This window comes from Drosophila innubila (assembly GCF_004354385.1).
Source record: "Drosophila innubila isolate TH190305 chromosome 2R unlocalized genomic scaffold, UK_Dinn_1.0 1_C_2R, whole genome shotgun sequence".
Lineage (NCBI taxonomy): Eukaryota > Metazoa > Arthropoda > Insecta > Diptera > Drosophilidae > Drosophila > Drosophila innubila.
In genome coordinates, this window is record NW_022995374.1 from 22,195,575 (window position 1) to 22,213,393 (window position 17,819).

A 17,819-nucleotide genomic window follows, 5' to 3' on the forward strand; every position below is an offset into this window, starting at 1 on the left:
TGAAAAAAATACTTAATATTGAATATACGAGGATCTGTTTGGAAAATTTACAATTAATAAAACAAAATCAGTTTTAACAGTTATATAGTCGTTATTTATATTGAAAATATACAGGGATATATAATAAAGAACATCACATACAAGTATTTTTGTTGTTGTTTTGTTGGAAACCATAAACAATCTTCACTAAAAACATACAAAGTCGACAAATGTTTGGAAATTGAATTATCAAAAAATTAGAAACAGCCAAATGCAATAAAACGACGATTACAAACATTAAGAATTACACTTATTGTGTGTTGACTTTTCGAAAAAGAAAACAGAAGATGAATTGGAAAAATAGAGCAAACAAAACACCGATAATATGTTATCATGTAGTAATTATATACAGTAAGTGCGCCATTATCATCTGTTTCCATTGTCGCAGCCGGAGGAGATTGTAATGCAACGATAAGAGGACGCACTGCCGGATAGCTGCAACACTTGATCACTTTATAGGCTTACATAGCTATGCGTGGTTAGAAATTTTAAGAAAGTATTCTCTCCTAATATATGTATTATTGTGTTCGGTTTCGTTTTTTTAGACAGTTTAGCGGGAGTGGGAGCGATTGGACTAAGACTTTCGGGTATATCCAGCTTGCATTTAAGCATTTAGTATGTAGAAAACTAGTTCCAATATAATGGGATCCTGAATGCCAGAGGACTCGCCGTGCAGCGTAGCTATCAGATGATTATCGAGCGCATTCATATAAAGCGGTGGCAGCTTTGTGCCACGTGCGCCGGCCTCATAGCAAACCTAATTAAAAGAAATTGTTTAATTAAAAACCAACTTGAAGACATGTCAATTACAACTTACGTTCTCCTGGTCCAAAGTGGCACGAAGTGCCAGTTTATTAATGCCAGCAGCCGACAGCAGATCTAGGAATGGTAGCAACGCCATTGAAGCGCTTCGGGCCAATTGCTCTGCAATGCGAGTGATGTCTGCGTAGTTGTTGCCATTTGTGGCATACCAATCCTCACACTGTAAGGCAAAACACAATTAATTTTGTGGCATTAAAAAAAATTTGTTAAGCTATTTTTTAGGTTTATTTTAAGTTAAGCAATGCAAAGTCTTTGCAAGTTAAGAGCTTTTAATTAAAAGCTTTTGAAAGTAATAAGTTTAAGTAATTTAAAGCGAAATTTTCTAATTGTATAGCTCTATAATATTTTTAAAGAACATGTTACGATTACTCACCTTGACAATAAAAATGTCAGTTAAACGTATAGCATAATTGGTATTGGAATAGTTGAAGCTGGCATGAACACGCATATTGGCCACACCATCCATGGGCTTGTCATCAATGGGCGACTTGACGCTGCAAATGACAAGACCGAGCATTATAAACAGATAAAATGAGTGGGTATATATATTTAAGCTTACCCCACATTGATATCCCGATCATCGTCGACCCATTTGATGCTAACAATTTCACTTTGCTCATCGGTGGCAGCAATGGGACCGCAAACAATATCAACATCCGTTTGATTACGCAGAGCCTGACGCACTTCCTCCATTTTGGCGGGCATTATTTGGACCATGAGACCATCCTCGACAATGCTGCATTTGCCGGAGAGGCCGCTGCTGCTTTTAAGCGACTCGTTGAGCACAAAGAAACTGGCGCCAGTGATCTTTCGAGGCTGACCCTGTATATTGATTGCCTGCGTGGAGTAAGCATACATCTCGGAGCGATCGTCGTTGATGTTCTGCATGCAAACCAAATGTCCATCAGCCACTTTCGAGAAGTTGCCGGCAAATGCGAGAATATGATCGGTGGCATTGTTTATAGCCTTGATGACATCATTCTGCCGATATCGTGGTATTATCACCGTAGTCTGCCGATCTTCCATGTGAATATAGAGTCCGCGTATGGCGGGCAATGAATACGAATAATTGCGAAAATCCACCAGGAAATTGATAATCGTTTGCGCTATCTCGCCGTATACAGATTCACGATTGCGCACCGAGATCAAAGGACAAGGATAGTAACGATACTGTGCACCCAAACGCAGGATGAGACGCAACGGCAACACCTTGGCCCAGGGCACCTCATGGCGATGTATAAGCACTCCCACCAGATACGGATTATCGGGCACAATAACTCCCTGCAGGCATTGATACGTTGGCCTAATAAAAATGAAGCCTCCATGCTCGCGGGAGCCCAAAAAGTTGACATTTCGAGGACTGCTAAAGGCCAACTCCTGTGTGCTGGATCTGGCCTGTTCGGCCTCCACATAGACCTCATACAGATGCTGGAATATATCACGAGGCACCGTCGGACCGCTGCTTGCCGGTGGCGGCTTGATCTCCAGCAAAATAATTAACTCATCGTTGCCCACATGATGCAATCCCGATGTGGTAAAGTTAAGCACCCAACGATTCATGCAGCAACTCACTGTAAGTAAGCAAAAATATAAGTATGAGAAGAGAAGAGAAGAGAGAGTAGGAAAGACCACATTTAAGAGAGCCCGACTTTCTGTAAGAAACTCATAAATCATTTCGAATATATGGGAACACACCTATCTTCTATCATAAAAACTGTCTTTGGTCAGATTAAAAATAAAAGGTGATCATTTTTAATAATAAATAATAATTAACACAATAATGTATATGCGGTTAATAATATAAGAAAAAAAAGCTGCATCGCTTTAATAACATAATCGGACTAAAAAATCAAATCATATGCTAAAATTTTGAAAAATAAATACTTCAACATTTTTCAAAACGGAACCGGGAACCTTTCGACCCCAACGTTGCCTGTACAACTCGGCTGTTTGACAGTTAACTGTGAGCGATCCTTATGTTTTCGTTATATGATTTTTTATAATAACATACATATGTTTACTCAAAGATTGAGTAAATAAACTCACATTTGGAAGTTTTTTAACAAAGCTATTTTCAAATGACTGCACCTGCCTCTAACAAAATGTTGTAAATCATACTGTGAAATTTTCGAAGACAGTTTGAATTAAGTAATTTTTTTTTGTAATCGTTTCAAAAATTCGAAATGTAAAAATGCAGTTCTTTCCATATATGTTATATTATATTCCAGAATATATTAAACTTATAGGCGTAATAGTTGAAATTGATAATATTAGCATAATTTTCAAGAAAGGTAGCGCCCAAACCAATGGGCTTGGCGACTTCAAATTTTGGCTTAATACTCCTTTAATTAATATAAAACGATTCAAAGAAAAAAAAAGGTTTAACACCACAGGTAAAAAGTTGGGGTCAAAAGGGCCAGGAATTGATTTTAGAACTGTGTTTTTTTTGGTAAAAACATTTTAGAATTGACCGTAGATAACGAATAAGGGTTATCATTTTTTGTGGAAAAGCGATATTGTACACCACTTACTTTCCGTAAAATCATACAATTTAATCGATTTTCTGCTGGCATGATAAAATTTATTCCGAATATATAATAGTTATTGATTTCAAATCTTACTAAGGTGGCAGAGAATGGCATCTCCTGGTAAGATGTAGATAAATAATGTATTCTTGCCTTATAAAAAAGTTTTTTGTAAGATTGACCTTTTTTTTACTCTTTTTAATAGTAGTTTATCTATTTCTAGTGACCTTTAAAGATAAAATTAGCTATTAAAAAGCCTTAAGTTCTGCTCTAATTTCTTATATAAATTATGCTATCTATTGGACAGCACAGTTGTAGAGAAATTGCTACTCACTGTTGACCACCTTGACAAGCACAAAGAAATTGTTCTTCACAATGAATTTGAGCGTTTCACGCTGCAGACGCTCCAAGAGATCGGGATCGTTGCGCACCTCCTTGTACTCCACATCACAGTTGCTGCTGCTGCTGTTGCCCCCTTCCCGCCCAGCGACACAAATGGGCGGCAATGCGTTCTCCTCGCTGGGTATGAAACAACCCTGAGCATCGCTCGGAGGCAATTTTCTCGAGCGTTGTGGCTCCACTTTGCGACGCGGTGAAGTCTGCGCTGTGTTTCTGCCAGCTGTAGGGAAAGGGAATTATTTAATTTGGATATGTTTTCAAAGATATTTCAAATGATTTCCTATAAGAATGTAGAAAAATATTACTCAGAATACGAAAACTCGGAAGAAAAAAATTGAAATCCAAAATTAGGAAAATTTAGAATACAAAAATTAGAAGCAAAAAATTGGGAAGACCAAAATAAAATTTGGAAACGAAAAATAAGAAAAAAAAATTGTAATGACATAAATTGGAAAAGCCAAAATCAAAAATATTTGATTAAAAATTTGAGTAGCGATGTTAGACGGTTGTCTTCCCTTTCGTACTTTAATGGCTTTGATTCTGACCTTTCTCCGTCGTGTACTTGAATAAGTTTAAGATCTTCCTTCTCTTTCATTATGTAATTGAAAATTTTGAATATTACGGAATGATTGCAACTGACGAACGAATTAATATTTCCTAATTATTTCAACTAATTTTCCTAAATTTTACTTTCAATTTGATTCCTAAAATTTTATTCTTTTTTTATACCCGTTACTTAAAAAAATAAGGAGAAGGTATATTGTGTTCTTTGGAATGTATATATCAGGGAGAAGAAGGCATCTCCGACCCTATAAAGTATATATATTCTTGATCAGCTTGAACAGCCGAGTCGATATAGCCATGTGTATCTGTCCGTCTGTCCGTCCGTCCGTCTGTCCGTCCGTTCGTCCGTATGAACAAAAGAATCTCAGAAACTATAAGAGATAGAGTAATTAAATTTGGCACACAGATTTCTATATACTCCAGATCAAGTTGGTTTCAAAGTTAAGCCACGCCTCCTCCGCCCACGCAAATCGCGAAAACCACCACACCCACAGTTTTCAAGATAATACCTTTTGTGATAATTAATGTTATCTATTAGTATTATCTATTATCTAACTGAATTACATCAAGATCGGACCAGTAGAACGGCAGCTGTGGTGATTTCATGTTTTCAAAATAATAGAAGTAATTTCTTTAAAGTACTTTTATATATATTGAAATAAGTAACGGGTATCCTAGGGTCGGGATCTCGACTATAGCCTTTCCGACTAATTTTTCTTTTTTTTTGTAATTGCTGAAAAATTTTCGGAATTCGTATGAGGTACCATTTCAAATACATTACTTACCGCTCTGCTCTTGGCTGCCCTTGAGACGGCGGTAAGTGTTGCTGCCGCTGCCGTGGGCGGTATGGAGCCACGGAATAGCTGTGCCACCAATCCCATGGCGGTGTTATTGTCAATACTGCTGCCACTGCCACTGCCACTGCTATTGTTGCTGCCACTGCCGTTGGCTCCTGGTGTTGGTGGCTTTTGTCCCGCGCCGCTGTTGCTGCGCTGCAGACCGCGACGCGCCTGCTTTGCCTCGCCCCATTGCTGCTCCATGGTGCTGGCCAGCTCGCTTCCGGGTGCAATGCCATCGCTGAACATGACACTCTTGCGTTTGCGTCCCTTTTTGCCATCGGAGCTGGAGGAATTGGAGGAGCTGCCGTCGGTTTTCTTCAACACGCCCACGGGCACAATGACGCTGGGCGGGATTGCACCTGCTGCATTCACCTGACGATGCGGCGGTATGGTTGAACAATACTCCATGGGATTGTTGGGATTGGGCGAGCGCATTGGAGTTGGCGGCAACGCAGAGGGCGGGACACCAGCAAAGCCTTCAGAGACGCCTCCATTGGACTGACGTTCGGTGAGTATCATGAAGCATTGCACACAGACACGCGACTCCGGCTCATTGGCGAACTGCAGATGGAAACGCTGCGAACAGCAGACGGAGCACAACACCTTGCCACAAGCACGGCAATGATGACGCCGCTTGATCATGGTGAACTTCTGCTGGCATTGCATGCACTGTCCGGCCATGTTGTCGGGCACCCAAATGGGCGGCACTTTGCCCAGATTCGCATGTGGATCGCTGTAGCCAACGGCTTCATAAATGGGACTATCGTCATCCTCATCCTCATTGTTAGCCGCTTGTGACGTAGCTGCTGCAGCTGCAGCTTCTGCTCCAGCTTCAGCTTGCTGCTCCAATTGCAATTCTCCCTGAGCTGCCGCCTGCTCCTCGTTGCCTGGCGGCGGAGTTTGTCCCGCATTCGTTTGGAGGCTGGCCTGTAAGTCCAATGTTTGTGGACGTTGTGGTCGCTGCTCTTGGGTTTCCAGCGCATCCGTGCCGACACTCTCCTCCTCCTCCTCCTCCATTTTGCGTCCAGACAGTGAATCTGTGTCGCTGGCGGTGCTGCTGTAGGATGAGGGAATCTCCTCAGCACCTGTTGCCGTCGCTGGCAACGTTTCCTGTGCTCGCAGCTCGGCAAACTCCACAGTGGATGCCTGCGAGAAGTTGTCCACATTCAATTGATCCGCCGATGTGGTGTCCTGCTCCGACAAAATGCGCACAGATTCCTCCTCAGTGACTGGTGATTCAGTGGCGCCTTCCTCGTCGTCATCATCATCATCTATTTCTTGCGCCTGATATTCGTAGCACAATGCCGCTGGCTGCAGTTCCTCTGCCGTTTCCTCCTCAATATCCTCCACCTCCACTTCCTGCAACATGCTGTCCAGCTCTGTGTCTGAGATTTCATCCATTGTGGAGCAAAAGGTCAGAGGTTGACTACGTTTAGGCAGCTGCTCCTGTTGCTGCTCCAACTGTTCCAACTGAGGCGCCACCTGCTGCTCCAGAGCTCCTGCTGCTGACAACGTTGGAGCGGGCTCCTGAAAAGTAATTGGTATTATAAACACTTCTAATTCTCTTAATTAATCCCAGGGTATCAAACCAAATCGAATATAGGATTAAATTAGAGTATCGGTTATGTTGGTATTTTGCTTTTCGGTTAATTAAAATCTTTGTATATATCGGTTTCATTTTAACAGGTTTCGGTTTCGAAATACCGGTATAATTTCGGCTCATAAAAAAAGTAATAGAAATGTTATTAAAAAGTTAATATTTAAGCAAAAATTCTTTGATTTCAAAACATTATATATTATATATTAAGATCAATATTTAAATTTCAAATCAAAATTAGTTTAAAAAACAATGATTACACCTTAACATAATTGAATTTAATTCTTGATTGAACCGAAACTGACTGTTATACATGAAACGGTTAATAATCGGTTATTTTGGTTTTGGTTGAGGTTTCAGTTACGGTTAGCAATTTCAATCGGTTCATACCGGTTAAAGGTAACGGTTTCGATTACGGTTTGATTTCCCTGATTACTCTACTTACCGCTGGTAGAATGTCCTTGTCCGCTGCCTGCTGTGGTTGACTCTGCGTGTCCAGCTCCGTGCTCGTCTCCTCGGACAATTCGTTGAGCACTTTACCCAATGCCGAGGATGCGGTCACCTCACAGGGCAAAATTGACTGGGACTCTGTGGTTATTGAAATGGAGGATAGTCCCACAGCCAAATCCTCCACAGCAACAGATTCCACTTGCTGCTGATCCTGCTCCTGTTCAACCTTTGGTGGCAACTCCAAGGCGCTGGGTTTCTCGCTCTCTGGCGGCTCCGTGCTCGGCTCATCCGAATTGCTGCCATTGCCGGGCGACGGACCCGACGAGAATGTCGAACAGGAAGAGGTGGTCAGGGATTCGGATGAGGAGACTCTTATCTCATCACCCAATTTTGATTGTTTTTCCTGCGCCTCACTGAACTTGTTAATGTCGTCATGATCATCATTATCCTCCACTTCCACTTCAATTGGTCTGCTGTTCACCTCCCCTTCCCCCTGTCCATGCTCATCCCGCTGAGCTGCCTCCAGCGTCCAGTCGTAGCTTTCATGCGTCTCCAGGGATTTCACATTGTTGCGATAATCGTTGAGACTGTTGAACACCTGAGAGACGCCCACAAAGTTTTTGGCAGCGGCGCCAGCACTGCTACCATCTCCCAATGGGCGTGTCTCAACGCCCACATTCACAGTTACACTCGGTGCATTGCGACTCAGTTGCTCATCCGCTACAAAAGAAATTAAATATGAAACAGCAAATGTTTACAATTTGAGTGTCGCTCTCTCTGTCACTCTTTACACTCTCAGTTTTGCCCACCTTTAAGCTCTGCTTCCAGATTGTCCAGGACCTGATCGATGTCCACCAGATCCATAGTAACTAAACGACTTGCATTTAAGCCTGCAACGAAAGACGTAATACGCGTTCAGAACACAGCTCACTTGTTTGGCTGAAAAATTTTCACTCTGCGCGGGCGTTGAGAGGGGAACTGTGATTGCTTAGGGGGGAACGAACGACCCAAAGAGACGCAAAACAAGACAACAAAGCAAAAATATGATTCAGATGCTGTTTGCCTGTTGACTGACAATCAATTTTCTTATCAGCCTTTATACTGCACATGCATTTTCGCTTGTAAATTATCGAAATTACCTTATTTACCCACTTCTTTTTGTTTAAATTCTGACAAAATATGTTTGAAACAGTGTTGCCAACTTAGCTATTTTATAGCTAGTTTTGGCAATTTACAGTTTGCTTGCTAAAAATTGCTGTTAGCTCAATATCTAGTTATTTTAAATATATTTTAGGCTAAATTTTGCTATTAATATTTTTGGTAAAAAAAACTGTGCAAAAGTAGGTGACCATAATAACAAAATTAGAAAGAGCTATTGTTCCCCCTAAAAACTTGGCAGCACTGGCGCAAAAGCAGCCAAGCTGCAAAATTTTCCGATCTGGCAGCATGTACCATTTTAGTCAAATTGCAATAACAGTTTCAAATTATTCTAGTTTAACTTTTTTTAAAAAAGCTCTTAATATTGGAGATAGAATTTTTTAAATTTTTGCATGTTAAAATGTTGTCAATATTTTTTTTATATATTATGTAGAATTAAATTTGTTACTTCTCTCCGCTTTGGGTGACGAACTTTAAACCTTCATTAAAATGTTTAACTTAATATTATCTAATATCTTATTTATCAAATTATTAATTTTTTGCCAGTTATTGCATTTTGAAATTTGCATTTACTTAAATATCATATACCAGTGTGGCCGCACTCGACTAATAACGCGTTCTATTTAAAACTGATTCAGTATTTAATAATTACCACGCATACACGATAATTTCATCGGCTTACCTCAACTTTGGTATATTTTAGTGTATTTTTTATACGGTCAACCTGAATTATGCAGACTCTGTTGGTTAACAGCACTGTTGACAGCTTAGGTATTTTATGTCTAGTTCTGGTTATGTGCAAAGTTCGATTGAAATATTTAAAAATAGCTATTAGCTGGATATTTTATACTTAGATATGTTTTGCTCCTAGTAATTTAATAAATATTTGCAGAAAGTGCAAGCATAAACAAGTTCAGATGGTTTCCAGCTAGATATAGCTATTTTTTATCTAATATTGGCAGCACTGACTTCTCACGCTACTGTTTACAGTGGTGAACTACAGAGGAAGGCGCCACAATTCAAATGTGAACTGACGTGATATGAATTTTGCAATAAACTTTGCAAATATTAAATAAATTGATTAAAATTTAATATTCGAAATTAGATAAAATGATTTTGATCATTTTTACGAAGGTTTGAAATGTGTAGCCCATCATTCTAAAAAAAATACCAAAAGTTCGACAAAACTCCAGTTTGTAGCATTTTATAAATTTAATTCTAAAAAAAATTTTTAAAATTCTAGCTTCAAAATTAAAAAAAACATTACAATAGAGGTAATTTTAGGGAAAAAATTATGAAAAATGATCTTGTTATGATTTTTAGGTCTGGCAGCGCTAAAATAATTGGCTACTTTTTTGCGATGTGGCAGCGTCTCTAAAAACAGCTATTTTTTCCTTAAAAAAGTTGGCAACATTCAGTAGTCGAATTAAATCCGTCGCATGAATCGGACGCGGAGGTGCTCGTTGGCAAATTCAAATGTAAAGAAATTTAACAATTTATTACAGCGAATTAGTTGTAATTATAATAAAAATGCGCTACGCAACCGGTCACTTAAATTAATAAGGTGTCATCAAACGCAACAAGTGGAATTTAGCTAAAATACAACAAAAATATTTCGCGTAGTGAAATAAAACGCAAACAAGCAGCAAAAGGCAAACGGAGAAAAACATAAAGAAGCCGCCACCGTTACCAACTATTTGTATGTGTGTGTGTGTGTGTGTATACACGAGAAGAGTGCATGTGCGAGTGTATGAGTTGTCTGTGTGTGTGGGTAGTAGTGTGAGTTTGTGTGGTGGGCGTAAAATCTAGCAGAATCAGAAATGCTACACAAATGCAATGAAAATCAAATTCACTTTAGACTTTATTAAAGCAAAATTGTAATAATTTTTGTGTTTACCTCGTTGCTGTTATTGTAATTTAATTCGGCGCTCACCAACACTGCCAACCCACACACAGTTACACCAACACAATCAAACTTCAATTCACACTCACACACACACACACAGGCAGCCATTCGCTGCTGGCACCTTTCGGTTCGGTTGTGCTCTTGTCGCTCTGCTATCTCATTTTATCATTTTTGTTTTGTTGCGTCTCTCTGCTTTGCTTTGCTTGGCTTCTTCGTGCAGTAATCTTTTTGTTTATTCTCTTTTGCGCTCTCTCACTCCCACCGTCTCTCTACCTCTCTCACACATTATCTATCTATCTATCCGATATTTGCTTTGATTTTAGCCGCGCGCGCACTTAAAATTGCTGTTAATTATCAAAATTAAATGAATAAATGTGTAATTTATGAATTCCTCTCTATCTCTCTCACTCTCTCTGTACTTCGTTCTTCCGCACACGCACACACACAGAGAAACAACGGGCAATTAAATTGTTATTGTACGCGTTTTATTTGAAATTCAATTGATAAATTTATGTGAAAATCGCGAATGTTTTTGTGCCATTACTAAAATGTTTCAGTGCCATTAAACTAAATGCCAATCTCGTCTTTATTTAATCAATTTCAATTCTTTAGCGTGTTCTTGTGCAACAGCTTTTGTATTGCTTTTACAAAAGATAAAAATTAGATATACACAAAAGTATATTCAAAATATTAACAAGCTCTCCTCTATTCAAGAGAAGATAAATAAGAAATTTGCTGAAAAGCTATTTATGCTGCCGCTCGTCGCACTATAAACAAATCTGGAATACATTCATTTTTCAACAACTGCTGCATTTTAAAATCGTCGATATCGACGTCGCCGTCACCGTCGCCGCCGCCACCCACGCAACGAAAATGAGATCAAAGCAGAAAACTGCTCTGCTGACGTCGCCGTCGATGCTAGTGTCGATGCTGCTGTTAGCTCTGCTCGTAGCCGCCACACAAGCAGCTGATGAGGTAAGTCTGAATACAGGAGGGGAAATGAGGGAATATTTTAAGGATCATGCTAAATGATCATTAGCTGTTTCAAGTGGAGTGCAAATAGAATGGAAATGATCAGATCAGGAATAAAATGGAACTGGCACATCAATACATTAATACACTTCGTAACAATGGCTGCGTAATCAGAACTCATCGACAACAGAAAATTGATTAAACTTAATCGATTATTCTGCTGAACTTCAGTAATTTACAATCATGATGATGAGTGAAAATTCATCACCAAAAAGTAACTCTGGAATTCTCTGATTATGATGCTTTGTTATCGATAAAACCAAGGCTGCAAACCGGTTCTGAACCGAGCCTCGTAGAACTGGTTCGGTTCGGGTGCTTAATTACCCTTCAAATTATTTACTTTGCGAGCCCGTACCTAAAGCTCACCGATTTCTTAAATAAAAGGTTCGGTTCGCAAAAACAAAATAATTACATAAATTTTATGGTTTTCTAATATAACGTAATTATTTGAGACTTCGGATTAAAATAAGTCATATTTAAATCTTCAAACAAAATTTAAATTACCTTCAAAATTTTTTTTTTTTGTTTTTAAATTGTAGTTGGTTAAAAATGTAGAGAAAAATGTATATCAATACAAATATTTTTTGTACGAAATTGAACCAAGGTTCGAACCCAAACCCTGGGTTCAGGGGGTATATAAACCAATTCGCGAACCGAACCGATGTCTTGCTCTATGGTTCGAACCGCCGAACCGCCGAACCGAACCTTTAACAAAATTTTTGAGGTTTGCAACTATGGATAAAACATATTCTTAGATGATTTACAATTAAAAGATACGATATAAATAAACAAACCAGTTTATTTTAATTATTTTGGTTGATTGCAATAACAGGCTAATAATTAATTATCACAACTTATTATATTTTATTTTAAATCTGTCCAGTTGCTGTTTTGGCTTTCATTGCATTAGCATTTTGTGCCAAAATGTTTTGTTACTAAAAAAAAAAAATATTGGTATTTATAGAAGTGACAACTTTGAACTTGTCTTAAAGTTCCATCAAAGCTTTCACCAGAAGTCCATCACGATTTTTTTGATAGGTGATAGGTGATTGATGTGTTCTGGTGAACGCGGCCACTTTCTTTGTAATTATAATTAAAACGCAAATAAAAACAGTTTCAGCTGATTATATTTAGTATTTCTTATGTTCGTAGAATATTGATTTGATATGATGCATTCTAACTAATCGAATTTAAAGAGAACTGAAATATTTTATTCTCAAAGCAAACACGCAATTAAAGTAAAGCTTTCCATGGTTAAAAAGGCGATAATCGTATAAGCGTTAATTTCCTCAACTATTGATATCTAGAATTTAAAAAGTAGCTGATTTTGTATCCAACATATTCCTGATAATATGTTAAGGGTATTTTATCGACGACTTGCAGTTTTGAAGCAATGCATTTTAAACTGGCTTTGTTGAATTCAATTTTATAGAGATTACGAACTGCTTTAACCACAAGCTACTCACTATTCTGCCCACTTTTTCGCACCTGCATTTCAGCTTCTCTTTCGCTCTCATTTCCTCTCTCTTGAAGCTCCTTTTACCAGTTTGTTGTTTGCGGCTTGAGGTTTTCCTCATTGGTTTTCCCAGAATCTGTCAATTATTATGCAAAATAGTCGAGAGATGTCTGAACTCTGACGCAAACTAATCAATATACAAATGTACATTAAAATGTATAGTCAGTCAAGTAATTGTTTTGACAACATTTAAAAATTCTTAGTTATTATTATTAGTATAATTAAAGTTTATTTTGATGGTTCTTAAAAGAAGTTAAAAAAGGAGAATAATCAGATTCATTAGGTTAAACTATTTTTACAAATAAAGTAAATATTTTTTTTTTGTAAAAATAACCACTGACTTTATGTTCAGTTAGTTAAGAAAGTGTTTTCACAAAATGAAATATTTACACAATTTTCCATGCAAAAATATGTGTTTTCTATGGATATTTATTTTATGTCCTATTTTATTATTCTGGTCTATGGTTTATTTTTTATTTTCATTTAATTAAAAAAAAAACAATTATGTAAATTTGTATTTATGTCAAAATAACTACTTGACTAACTGTATGTACACAAATACATATGTATGTATGTGTGTAACAATAAAAACTTTGCTTTCTGGCAACGTTGCATTCCAATTTGCTGCATTGCTTTTGATATTCTTATTGTTGTTGCTGTTGTTGGTTTTGTTGCTATTGACGGACACGATAATGAAGTGCAGAGAGATGCTGTAAAAAGACATTAAAAACGTCTGCATTGCCGAAGCGCATAAATATGGCAACAAGAATAAATATGTACATACATATGTACATGTGTATGCATGTGTGTATGTATGTGTATGTGATGAATGTTGCACTCGAATACGCATTGCCCATAACAAACTTTTGCTTCATCTGCTTCATCTTCTTCTTCTTCAATTGTTTGACTGTTGATCGTTTGCCAAAGTGATGGGAAAAAGGCATCCGGCTGTTGCCAATTTCAGTAGCCAGTTTGTTTGTTTGTTATTGTTTGTGACTTATTGGCCCAAACACACATACACACATGTATGTACATTGTACATATACATTCGCATACATAAATAGTACATTGGCCCGTTTTGACTCCACCACTAAGCGCCCATCACTAGTCGCTGTAGTTGTTGTTGTTGTAGTTGTCTTGTTTATCGTTCCGGTCCAGTCCGGTTCATTCCGTTCCGTCCGCTTTGTCTGTTTGTCACTTGTTTTTGCCAAAATTGGCTTTGCTCTGCTCGGTTGTGGTTATGGCTATCGATATTATTGTTGTTGTCGTTGTTGCTCCTTCTCGCCAAAAACATTTTAAGAACGTGCACAGCAAACTGATGAACAGCTTCAAGTGTTGTGGAAGAGCGGAAGAGAGTGAGAGAGCGTGTATGAGTGTGACCACAGTTTTGAGTAAGCAGGATAATGTAATGATTGGTCATTGCTGTGAGAGAACAGACAGACCCAGGCACACACACACACACATATACAAAACCATATGGTGAGGAAGATGCTGAGCTAACATCTCCTGCTGTTATCCACAACCATTCTCCAAGTTTGGTTTTCGGCTCGTTTACGCATTTGCGCTCATTAGCATTATTGGCATGTGTCGTGTGCTCGTGACATTGAGAGAGGTGAGAGAGAGAGAGAAGAGGCGTGGGCGTTGATTGAGGTGTGTGTGTGTGTGTGAGTGAGTGAGTGAATCCCTTTAAAGGTGACCGGACGCACAATGCGGATTCAGTTTATCTTTAGCCCATCTTCACGTGCTGTGCAACAGTCTGTTTATTTTTATGGATTTCCGGGAACACATTTATTTGACCAGACATAGTCAGAATATTGTCAATATTGTGGGTTTTTTTTCATTGCCTTCTCTTCTGGTTCTACCTAAGATTTAGGCAGCTGTAGAGAGCAAATGATAATCAGCTGTTGACGTCATAAAAGCATTTGTCATAGATATGATTAAGGTGAACTTATCCAAAGATAACTCAGTCTCTCAAAACTCACTTTAATTGTTCCATTGCACATATTTTCCAGGTGCGACTTACATACATAACGTACATATGTACATATTTCTATTATTGCTGTTTTATTATTCTCTGTTTTTCAATTAGTCACGTATGCGTGCGTTTGTATGTGTTGGTTGCTATGGTCGTTTGTCTTCTCTTATTTGCCTTGCATTTAATGAGCGCATTGTTGTTGTTGTTGTTTTGATTGCACTTTGCTCTTGCTCTCACCTTCGCAGTCGTCTCGCTCATTGACGCCGAAATCGTAAGCTCAGTAAACGTTGACGTCGACGTTGGCGTCGCTGTCGCTGTTAATGTCAAAATGTTATCAACTACAGTATTTTTTTAATGTCTTTTGCAAATGTCAACGTCTCTACACATTCATACATATACATAGATTAATATACATACAGATGTACTTACATACAGTATGCATTGCCCTCTATCTGAGTTCAATTGAAAATCCCCACAAGTAATCAGCGTAAAATTGCAGTGCTGAAATTGTTTATACACACGAGCTAATTACAAAAAGCGTAGTAAGCAATTGCATACATACATATGCATGTATGTATGTAACTTATAAAAAACAAGATCGCATTGCAAATGTCAGTCAACAATAGCGAGCGCGAGCAAAGAGTATAAGAGAGAAAAAGTGGAGAGACAGCGAGTGAGAGTGAGAGAGCATACGCGCATCAATTACACGTGTTTTCCTGACATGTGCATAAAAACAAAATCCAATTAGTAAATTTTTACATGTCAAGACAACATAAAAGCAAAGGCAATTGCAACAAAACCCAAAGGGTTGCCACAAATAAACCAAAAGCAAAAACATTTGTGGGACCCGCAGCAGGCCAACAACATAACGACGCGATTACAGAGAGAGCAAGAGAGAGAGAGAGCGGGAGCACGTTGTAGGAGAGCGAACGAGCACAGCACAGCATAAAAATGTGTGTGCAGGCGGCGAAATAACAACAACCATAACAGCAAGCAAGCATAAAATGTTAAAGTATGTGTGTGTGTGCGTGTGCTTGTGTGTATGTTGGTAGGCAGCAGACAAAGTTGAAGAAAAGAAGACAGCGACAGCGACAAACGACGTCGCGACGTGGAGTTCGTGAAGCTCCAACATGAAGCAGCGACGCCAGCAGTGACGTTAGCAGCGAGTTGGCTATCATCGAGGGCTGTTGTTGTTGTTGGTTGGCTCGTTTGCTTTGCTTGAATTTCAGTTTCTGCTGAGGTAAACAACACACAACACACAGCACACAGACCAGGCCTGAACACACAAGACCAGACCGGCAGTTTTAAGACCCGACAGTAGTAGGCAGGCCAAACAAGCAGATTGAACCGCTGACGTCGACGACGACGACGCTGCTGCTTGCTGCCTGCAAGAAGGGTAACGCAATGTCAATAATCATGCGTTGTTGCCGCTTTTCATTGTCGTTGCTGTTGCTTGTTTCATATTGTTGTTGTGTATGTTCGAGACATGGGCTTGTTTCATTTTGCGGTTTGCTTGCGACAAGTTGTATCTCTGCTCGAATGCTCTGTCTCTGTCTCCGTCTCTTTCTCGCTATCTCCATCTCACTCTCGCTTGTAAGATGCGTGCACGCTTGTATTTTTGTTTTTTCACATTTTATTATTGGTTTTTACATTTTGTTGTCCCACTGTTGATTTTAGTTGCCGTTTCCTCTGTTGATTCCGTTCAGCCGTCATATGTATGTTTGTGTGTGTGTGTGTGCGTTTTATATTAACCTTAACTGCAATTTTCTTTGTTCGTAAGTAGAATGAGGCATGTGGCATATGTATGTACGAGCATTCTTTTTTTCCCCACTTCATTTTTTACACTTGATTTGTTTACTGCTCGCTTGAGTTTATTTTTGTGTTTGTTTTAATTTGCAAAAATGGCAGCAGCTGAGACGGCTGCAGCTTTAGCTCACACACACACACACACACACGCAAACGCACAAAACAACAAATCCCACGCACTTGCATACTTTCATAATTGTGCTGCATATTTTTTCTCTCACTGCATTTGTTTGATGTTTTCGATGCGTTTCCAATAAACTTTACACATAGTATTCAGCAGCTGCTCATTTGGAGTTTTTCATTTCTCATTTCAATTTGTTGTTTGCTGCACATTTTATGGCATTTTTTCACAATGTGTTTTTAATACCCACGCGGACGCCCACGCAAATATTTCAATACACGCACACACACACACACACACAGACCTCCCCCGTTCAATTTGTTTACACGTTAAAATTTATACAATATTGTTAAAAATTTCCATTTCTTAATTTTCTTACTTGAGGTTTTCGTGTGAGATGCCTGTGGTTCATCATTTCTGAATACCCTCTAAACGGGGCAGAAAGGCTATACTCGCTTTTTCCTAGTGTGAATTTTCTTGCCGACATCATATCTGCTTAGAGGGTATTTCTTAGTCGAGCATTGCAGACTGGAATCTAACTTGTACATTTTACATGTTTTTCAACAATTTTTTTATATTCTTCCTTTCAATTTTCTGCGCAATGTTTATTTAAACTTAATAAAGTAATATTTCATGAATTTTATGTAGAAATTGCTAAGATATTTTTTTGCAGATTATACAAAATTTGGTAAATAAATAAAATTAAAAACTCATTAAATAAAAATGCATTTATAACTTCAGAGTTGGAATTCCCGTTTTTTTTTTCAGATAACTTTTATTTTATTAGGTATCCGTAACTTTCTTCAACAAAATAATATGGGTAAAAAAAGAGTCATATGACAGCGTATAATTATCACCATGAGATTAATTTAAATAAAAAATATACGAATATAAAATATTGATATGCCTTGTATAAATTTACATGCTTTTGTTCATATAATAATGATTGTAATCACAACGTTAAGGTCACATGGTCAATATTGTGATCCGGCGAATGCTGAAATCAGTATAATAAATACATTTATTTAAAAAAATGAAATAAAAATGTGTCTAATTAAAAGTCAGAATTA

General features: G+C 38.3%; 2 protein-coding genes across 7 annotated transcripts in view; one reads left to right on the forward strand and one right to left on the reverse strand.

Annotated features, from left to right (window-relative positions):
• Nucleotides 1-71: 71 nt before the first annotated feature.
• Nucleotides 72-8,422, reverse strand: LOC117782933 (zinc finger FYVE domain-containing protein 9). The gene is made up of 9 exons (XM_034620040.1): nt 8,375-8,422; nt 8,045-8,125; nt 7,231-7,955; nt 5,131-6,715; nt 3,721-3,990; nt 1,421-2,432; nt 1,235-1,355; nt 857-1,021; nt 72-796 (listed from the first exon to the last, which is right to left on the reverse strand). Exons 2-9 carry the CDS (start codon nt 8,097-8,099, stop codon nt 644-646), a joined length of 4,086 nt encoding a protein of 1,361 aa, XP_034475931.1. The 5' UTR covers nt 8,100-8,125; nt 8,375-8,422; the 3' UTR covers nt 72-643.
• A 1,384-nt stretch (nt 8,423-9,806) lies between these two features.
• The window catches only part of LOC117782931 (syndecan), a 115,639-nt gene continuing 107,626 nt past the window's right edge, over nt 9,807-17,819 (forward strand). For 5 of the 6 annotated variants that reach the window (XM_034620032.1, XM_034620034.1, XM_034620035.1 and 2 more), the window contains exons 1-2: nt 9,807-9,871; nt 10,912-11,274. In XM_034620032.1, the coding sequence (XP_034475923.1) occupies nt 11,173-11,274 (102 nt within the window). In that variant the 5' untranslated portion in view covers nt 9,807-9,871; nt 10,912-11,172. Of the gene's footprint in view, nt 10,093-10,911; nt 11,275-17,819 lie in introns of all 6 variants that reach the window. The other variant, XM_034620033.1, reaches the window with a different exon arrangement.

Excerpts from the sequence above, each read along its gene's own strand:
- LOC117782933 (XM_034620040.1), bottom strand. The coding sequence starts at position 8,099 with ATGGATCTGGTGGACATCGATCAGGTCCTGGACAATCTGGAAGCAGAG. Across the intron at positions 2,433-3,720 it reads GCTTGTCAAGGTGGTCAACA|TGAGTTGCTGCATGAATCGT; the intron begins GTGAGTAGCAAT and ends GCTTACTTACAG. Across the intron at positions 797-856 it reads CCACTTTGGACCAGGAGAAC|GTTTGCTATGAGGCCGGCGC; the intron begins GTAAGTTGTAAT and ends TCTTTTAATTAG.